At 42.2% G+C, this 8574-nt stretch overlaps 1 protein-coding gene across 1 annotated transcript in view; it reads left to right on the top strand.

Annotated features, from left to right (window-relative positions):
• Positions 1-3532: 3532 nt before the first annotated feature.
• CDC27 (cell division cycle 27) overlaps positions 3533-8574 on the top strand; it is a 76668-nt gene continuing 71626 nt past the window's right edge. The window contains exon 1 of the mRNA XM_019637643.1: positions 3533-3959. Coding sequence (XP_019493188.1) covers positions 3933-3959 — 27 coding nt within the window. The 5' untranslated portion in view covers positions 3533-3932. The remainder of the gene's footprint in view (positions 3960-8574) is intronic.

The following is an 8574-nucleotide window of genomic DNA, read 5'->3' as shown; positions in this document are numbered from 1 at the left end:
AGAAGATGGTGATGCCTTAAACAGGGATAGGAAATATTTCAAGTATGAGGAATGAGGAGTTTCACTGGGAACAAAGTACCTGTGAGATATTCAGATAGAGACATCCAGTCAACAACTAGGCATTTGAGTCTGGAGTTCTAAGAGTCTGACTGGACAGATTCTGGAATAATTTTAGATGAAAATTATGAGAATGGATGGGTTTGCCAAGGAAGAATGTGTAGGGTGAGAAGGCCTAGAGCAGAAGCATTCTAACGTTAGGGGGGCTGTAACAGAAACTGATAAAGAACAGAGCAGTAGAAGGAAAACCAGGAGACTGTGTCATCAGAGGTGCCCAAGGAAAGGGATAATTTCACCAAGAGGAGCCAACATGGGGGCGGAAAGAGCCTCAAGGTGAGGTTATATAAGGAGGATAAAAGGCAGCATGCAACAGGGACAAAAGAAGGGTACAGATAAGGAGGTCTGAAGGAATTCAGAATTCAGAGGTAAGCTTACGCTGGGCTATGTCTCAGCGGTACCTGCATCTTGCCAAAGATACCACGTCTAGCTTCGTGAATAGTTTCCTAAATGCTGGCCTCCAAATCTGATTGAACATAAAAAAGACTGAGAGGCAGGCTAAGGAGGAGCGATAATTTACCATGTTTGGGGTAATGCTTATTGTAACCCAACTCCGCTCACCCAGTGAAACATACAATATATAGATAACGGATGACAGCAGGATGCCCAAGTGCTTGCGGGATGGTGAGTTTAAGTAGGTCAATCAGGCACAGAGAAAGAAATAAAAATCCTCTAAAAGAACCCATCAAAGAACAACTTCAAACAATGGGTCTTGCTGCGCATGAATAGAAAATCACCACCAAAGTATTAGCTCACTGAACAATAGTCAGAAAAAAGATGTCCTTTTTTAGGGTGGAAAAAAGGTTTAGGCAAATTCTAAGCTTCAGAGCCAGAGTGCCAGACATCACAGACTGTTTAAATGCTGACTCTTGATGCACATTTTTGCACACACAAAAATGTCATCTTTATGTATCCTGTGTTTTAAGTTCTTACATTTAAGCTTATAAGCATCCACTGCACAAGTATAAGACTTGGTTTGGCAGCATGCTGTGTGGAAAAAGAGCTGTTTGTGAAATAAACACAAGCTTAGCATAAGCAAAGTGTCATGCGACTGCTAAGAAATGCAAATACAACTTCTGTCTATTGAACAGAAGTGTCCAGATACTAAAATCAGTAGTTCTACTGCATTCTGAATTAATTAGAATTAATCTGGAGTGTTGTATTCAGTTAAATGCATCACATTTTAAGAATAATATCTTACCTGTCCCTTTCTTTCCATTTAACACTATGAGATTCTCTCATCTTATACCTGGTAGATGTACACATGCGGCCTAGTTATCAAACTCTCTCGTCACACATGCCTTTTGGAGTTTCACTTTGCCATCAATTGTCCCATGAAGAGGTGGAGTCTATTTCTCCTCTAGTTGAATGCAGGCTGACCCTGTGTCTTTGATCAACAAGAAGTGATAGGGTTTGACTTACAGGTCTAGACCTTAAGGGGCCCCACAGCTTCTGTTTTCATCCTCTTGGTTGCCAGCCACCAAGTCAAGAAGCTAGAGCTAAACTACTGACGGATGAGAAGCCAAGGTTGACGGATAGCTGTGGAGAACTGAGGGGCTCAGTAAGCAGCTAGCACCAAGGCCTCAAACATGTGAGTTCTTGCATCTTCCAGCCCCAGTCCGACCAATGATGGGAATATTCTATATCTGTGCTATCCAATATGGGAGTTAGCCACATGTCTATTAAGTCCTTAGAATGTGGCTAGGGCATCTGAAGAACTTCATTTTTAATTTCACTTGAATTTAACTGAACTTTTCTTTTTAAGATTTTATTGGGGAGTTGGGGGAGGGGAAGAGTTGTTGGGGAATTAGGGAAGGGGGGCCAGCGAAGTTGTTGTTCTTCAATCTTAGTTGTGGAGGGCGCCAGTTGCATTCTGGCTTCCTGGCGGCAGCTCGTGCCTCTAAGCTCAAGGTGCTGTGTTCAGTCTTAATTGCGGGTGGGTGTAGCCACCATCCCATGCGGGAGTCGAACCAGCAGCCTTGTTGTTAAGAGCGTGCACTCTATCCACTGAGCCATCTGGTCGGCAGCTCAGCTCAAGTGCCGAGTTCAGTCTTAGTTGTGGGTGGGCGTAGCCCACCATTGAACAGGCAATCTTGTTGTTACACCAGCTGAGCCATCCTGCCACCTGTTGGCATCTCAGCAACAGCTCAGCTCAGGCGCAGTGTCACTGGCCCATATGGGAATCGAACTGGCGGTCCTGTTGCTCAGAGCCCGTGCTCTTAAGCCAACTCTTAACCAACTGAGCCACTCAGCAGGCCCTTAACTGAACTTTAAATAGTGAGTAGCTACTGTACTGGACAGTGTAGAAAATTATTTCCATTCAAATTCATCCAGCATAACCTTGCTAAAAGAACAGGGCACAGGGCAGCAGGAAATCACCTTAGACCTACCCTTTATGGGGTACAAGTACATAAGCAGTGATTACAGATGGCTGGTGGATATACAAGTTGCTCTGTTGACTGGTGTTTAAAAAAAAGACCTCCCACCAAAGTCACCCAAAAGAAAATGATCCCTTCTAATCTGATTTCATCTACATAAAATGAGAACTAGAAAGGAAAATTTTCATACAGTAGAATATACCATGAGTACCACATCGAACCTAGAGATGTTCTGATTAGAAAATTAACCTTCAAAAATTGTTTTCCTCATCTACTGAAAAACAAAGTTTTACTAGTTCTCTGGTTCAAACATTTTTGGGGGGAGGGAGCATGAAAGTAATTTGAGAGAGCCTACTGTATTAGACAGAGTCAAATACATTAATGTATTTATATTATTTTTTTCAGACTAAGGAAATGGAAGTTCACAGAGTTTATAATTTGCCTAAGGACCTAAAACTAGTAGTGCCAGAAATTAAATTCAAAAGCAAGCCTCTGCATTTCCAATCCTGCACTCTTTCCAATACACCAGAATGCCTCTCCTATCAAAAATAAAAATTTCTGCCTGCCTTTTGAGATTTTCCATGATCAGGTCACGTAATATTCCCAGTTACTGCCTTAACGCTTCCCAGACTGATCCCCCTTTTCCCTTCTGTGCAAGGTTCCTCATCTTAATCCAATTCATTTCCCTCTCCTCTAAATTTTTACATCATTTATAACTGGCCCCACACAAGGTAGCAGCACTGTTACATTGCTTTTCCTTAAATAGACTGTAATCTCTTTGAGGACAGGGCCCATACTAAAAGGGTGGCAAATCTTTCCAAATTTCCTGTTTCCCTCTGAGCTATGAATAGGTACTTCTGGAATGAATAAATGACCTGAGCTCAATAGGCAAATACTTCATGATTAATTAAAGTCAGATTCAAACTCTCGAGTTTTACCCTTTGCTTAATCGACCGCACACCAATTAATCCAGAAAGGCTGAGTGGCGAATCAAGACGGCAGCCCGGACACGTAAGGCTCCCCGCCAGCTCCAGCACGGCACGCCCAGCTTGCAGGGTGCTGATTGGGCGTGGCTCAGTCGGGGGAGGTCGATTGGGCGTGGCGTGCGTGAGTGAAGGCGTGGCCGAGAAGAGGAACTTGTGCTCTGGGTCAGACTCGGTAGTCTCCGATAATCCTCGACAATTTCCGGCAACGGTCTCCTGCTCCGCCGGTTGTTCTCGGGGTTTTCCGGCCTCCTTCGGGCTTTTCCGTCTGGCTCCCGCGCGGATCTCTCCACTTCGGGTATTTCCGTGTCCCGCTCGGAGGTGCTCGGCAATCGCTCGGCCGCCCCCATCCCCCGGTAACGGTCGCTGGTGAGTTTAAATGAGCCGGGGCTGGCCGGGCCGGAGCCGCTACGGGGGGGGCCTGAGGCACTGCAGAAAGTGGGTTTGAGCCTGAAGGATGACGGTGCTGCAGGAACCCGTCCAGGTAATGATAACCCTCTTCTCTGAGGCTTGGCTCCCTGTCCCAGTCGGGAAGCCGCGTATGGCTACTCCGCGGCCTGGTGCGGCCTAGGCCCGGCTGCTTCTCCCGCCTCCTCTTATGCCGGGTCCTGCCTGTCTTCTCGTCAGTTCGGAGGCCTTGCCCACAACCTAAGCCATGTTACCTCTGGGCCTACGTTACTTCTGCCCATAGTGTGAGCGGCCTTCGGCGATAATACCTTCCTTTCCGAGCCGACGTCCGGCTAGCCGCTCCTGTCAGTCTAGGGGCCTGGTCCTGGCTGGGGTGAGAGATGAGGGCGGGCGGAGGGGTGGCGGGGGGAAACTCGCCCCAGGTGCCCTGTTACCTCAAGGGTGATTGGGAAGCACATTTGATCAGAGCTTGCGCGGTATTCATTATGGTGGAGCAAGTTTGTGAGGGGTGGTGGTGGTGGTGGTTTGGTTTTGTTTTTGTTTTAATGTGAGAGGGTGGAGGGATCGGTATTTTTAATACTAATTTCTATTTTGGTAACAGACTTACTAGCTAGCCCACGTTGCTTTTCTCGCTCGGTGAATTTCCCACTGAACAATAATGTGAGACGAGAACTCCCAAGGCCCAGTGCTAAGGTGCAAGCACCTTTACAAGGGGAGGCGGGTAGAAACAGCAAATCTGGGTTTTTTCCATAGCCTCTGATAGGGATCGTGTGTTTCAGGACATGTTTATAAGGCGTCCAGGAAATGAAAGACCAAGAGTGGGTTTTCCATCTATCTCACTGTCCGTACCACACCAAGGTATGGCTTGACGCACACTGCTCTGTGGGCATGGCAGGAACCCTATTGGATTTTAAGTGTGTGATGCAGTGCCAAGTCATTTCCCCCCTGCCATCTGAAGAAACTGAATCTTTTGTCCCTTGGTGATGGACCAGGTCTGGAGACTTTCAACCCACCGTTTGATCTTTGACTTGATTTAAAAAGTTGACCTCTGTCAACTACTGTCATTGAGCCATGGACTTCCTTTATTCTGAAGTTACAAAGCAAATCGATTTTAGAAATTAATTCGTATTAACCTTGAATAGGCCTGTGATAGAAAAGAGTAAATATTTTAATACATTACTACTTCATAGTTCCTTAATTTTTCTTCACCGGATGAGGTGCCAGTTTCTTCTAGTTGGCTGCTTCTCTAGCCCTTTACGTATTGCAGCTATTATTGTTTGAATTAATAAAATGTTGGATTCTATCTTAGGAAATTTACCTGTTTGTAAGTTGTACCAGTGCTTCCAAAGCTATGTCTTAACATCCATATTCCTCTTACGAGTAGAGTCCCTTTTAATATATATTTTTTTGAGGCCGAACATGAAATTAGAAGTTGCTATCTGTACCTTAAATGAGTAAGTAGGTCACTCAGTTGTTTAATTTGTCTCGTATTCTTGTAATTTTGTCTTAATAATCGATACATTTGCCTTCTCTGACCCCAAAAGGCTTCTAAAATGATAAACTAGTTGTATTGCTAGCCTATAACCACTATTTAATAATAATTTCAACTTGTATAAAAACATAGACAAGAAAAGAAATATGTAGCCTATTCCTAGATAGTACCCCTCAGGTTTCCTCTTTTTCCATAAAGTACTCTTGGCAGTAATTCACAGGTATTTTTAAGGCTTAAAAGTCAAATTTGGTTTGCTTGGGGTTTTCTCACACTACCTTTGTCCATTAGGTTCAGGGATGGTGGTAAGAAGTTTTAGGATATGGCTAGGTGAGAATTTTGGTTGTGATTTATAGTTTACGAGTAAGACGCCATTCAGGAAGGGATCTGGAGCAAGTGACGTTGGCTACAGTGATAAAGATCAGCTGATCAGGGATAGTGCTGAAACTGCGAAAGAATTAGAAGGAAAATAAAAATAGGACAGATAAATAAGATACTATCTATGGTTTTTGTTTGTTTTTTTAACTATGATGAGGAATGAGAGTACGTTGGAAAGTTGTTTCCTTTCTTGGCATAACTCAAGGTATTACTAGGCATAGGACAAAATTGAGAGAAAAGATGAGAGCAACTGTTTTCTGCTTTGTTTTTTTTTTCTTTAAAGTTTTAACATGGAATAGCAAGTGTGATATATACCATGTAAGCCTAAATATAAGCTCCTCCAAATTATTTCTCATGGAAAAAGTGTTACTTGTCTGTGGAGGTGCAAAAAACCAACTTTCCCCCCAACCTTCTATTTTCTTCTAGCTGAGCTGGCTAATTATCAAATAAACATGAGACAGATTAACAGGAGAAAATGTCCAAAATTTATTACTAGATGTACATGAGGGGGTGCCGTAAGAATGACACTTGAAGACACATTGGGCATTTGAGGCTTATAATCCACCTTGGACAAAGGTGAAGTGGGGCAGGGGTCTGGGGTTTCAATGGAAAAGTAGGCAATTCACAGGTAGACAAGAAAGAGCAAACATGTGGTAAACAAATTCTTGCTGGGCCACCCAGAAACAATGGGACATAGAAGGAAGCTCAACAAACAGGCTTTGCTAGGTTTCTCACTTTCTGCCACATTTAGTTTATATTGAGGCTAAGGTGATGCTCCCCTCCTTTTTCCATCTGAATTCCTTTAGTCAGTAAGGGGGGGAGAGTCAAAGGTTCTGAGTCTTTTGTTTATTAATAATCAGCTGAAAATCAATATCCCAGAAGGCACATTTTGGGGTGGCAAAACTTTGGTCCCCCTCAAGTCTTTACAAAAATCTCTCCTATTGTGAGATAGAAATTGTCAATTATTTTTAATATAACTATTTGGGAAACACGTAAATAACTTCAATCAATGCTAATTTGGATGTTTATAAAATTAACCTGATAAAATTGATCTAAAAAAAGCAAATACATTTAAATAGATTTATCAATCATTCCTAGGAGGAGGGCTTTACAGTTAGAAGTGTCGGATGCAGTTGTAAACAAGTGTTGTGAAAATCACATTATTAAGTAGTATAGTAAGTGGGCACTATACGCCTAATGTCGTTTTAGAGATCATTAGATAGCGAAGGCATACTTTTGGCTTGGGATAAGATGTACAGGGACAACATGTAACATGGACTCAAAGAGTACCATATTTCAAATAACTTAAAATTAAAGGTGGTCAGGAAAATTGTGTTAGATGACAAAAAAGGCTTCATTGATGTCAAAGATAATATGTAAACAGTTTCAATAAAATTGTCCTATTCAGTGAGAATAGAAAAAAATAAAATTTCTAAATATATTTTGTGATGTTTAACACATTGAGGACGGGGCATTTAAATATATAGACGCAAATCTGCATCACCAGTCCACAGTATGTTAAAATATATGTGTGTAACTGAATTGATTAATCAATAGGCATTGGACTGTTTGATCTTCATTCAGAAAATGTTAACTGAAACACATTTGTTGATGAATTTTTCTTTTGGAAAGTAGAAGATTACCTTATATTTAGGTACAATATAGTATCTTGAAGACAGTGCTACGTATACCTGAACTGAGAGAATAAGCTTTGGGAATTGAGGGTGGAGGAAGAAGTCATTGCAAGTACATAATAATTAAATTCCTTTATTGGACGAGTGTCCTGATGTAGCCCTTGTTGGGCTTACGGTCTGTTAAGAGAGAAAGCATTAGACAAAGAATCACAAATTAATATACAGACTGTGATAAGGATGTTATAAATAGGGTGTTAGGAGAGAGACCTAATAGGAGGAGAGACCTGACGTAGGTGCAGGTGTCAGGTTTGTAACTGGACCACCAAAAGAGGCACTGCAGAAGAGCAAAGTCAAGATGCAGCCTCAATGAAAAAATCAGATTGGGAAGAATGTTATGCACCTGCTGTGTACCAAGCACAAAAGAATATATTGGGTTGACGGAAAAGTCATGACGCATTTTTGCAACGAAAAACAGAAAAAATACATCATGACTTTTCCGACAACCCAATAAAAGACACTCTAAAACCTCTTAAAAGGATGTCAGGAAAGACCTTTTTGAGCAAATAATATTGAAGCTGAGATCTGAAGGTTGCAAAATAAATAGTAATTTGAAGAGCATTATGAGGAAACAGCATGAGCAGAGTCCCTAAGACATAGCAGAACTTGGTGTTGGAAGAATTGAAAGGAGGCCGGTGTGGCTGGAGTTGCACAGTAATGGAAGGCCATTTTCATTTCAAGGATAAGGGGGAATCATTGAAGGATTTTAGCAGAGGGTTGTTGTGATCTGATGTAAATGTTAAGATCTCACTGGCTACTGTATGAGAAACTTATCTGTAATGGGAGGAGGGAGACAAGAGTAAAAAACAGTTTTAGGATGAAGGTAACACAGACTAAAATGGTAACAATGGAGTAGGAAAGAAGTAGATAAATTCAAGACATGTTTTGGATTTAGAACTAATGAGACATAGAAATTGATTGCATGGGGCGGGGGGTTAATGATGGCTGCCTGGATTTCATTTTGGTGGTGCCATTTAATAAATGGAAAATCTTTTGAGGAAGAGATACATTTGAAGGTGGACAATTAAGAATTCTGTCTGGGAGGGCCGGCCGAGTGGCTCAGTTGGTTAAGAGCTCGCTCAAGAGTTTGAGCTCTGAGCAACAGCGGTTCGAGTCCAGCCCGAGCTGAGCAG

Source organism: Hipposideros armiger, unplaced genomic scaffold, assembly GCF_001890085.2.
Source record: "Hipposideros armiger isolate ML-2016 unplaced genomic scaffold, ASM189008v1 scaffold_34, whole genome shotgun sequence".
Taxonomy (NCBI): Eukaryota; Metazoa; Chordata; class Mammalia; order Chiroptera; family Hipposideridae; genus Hipposideros; species Hipposideros armiger.
Note: the sequence above shows the minus strand (reverse complement) of the source record. Positions and strands in the feature narration are given on the sequence as shown.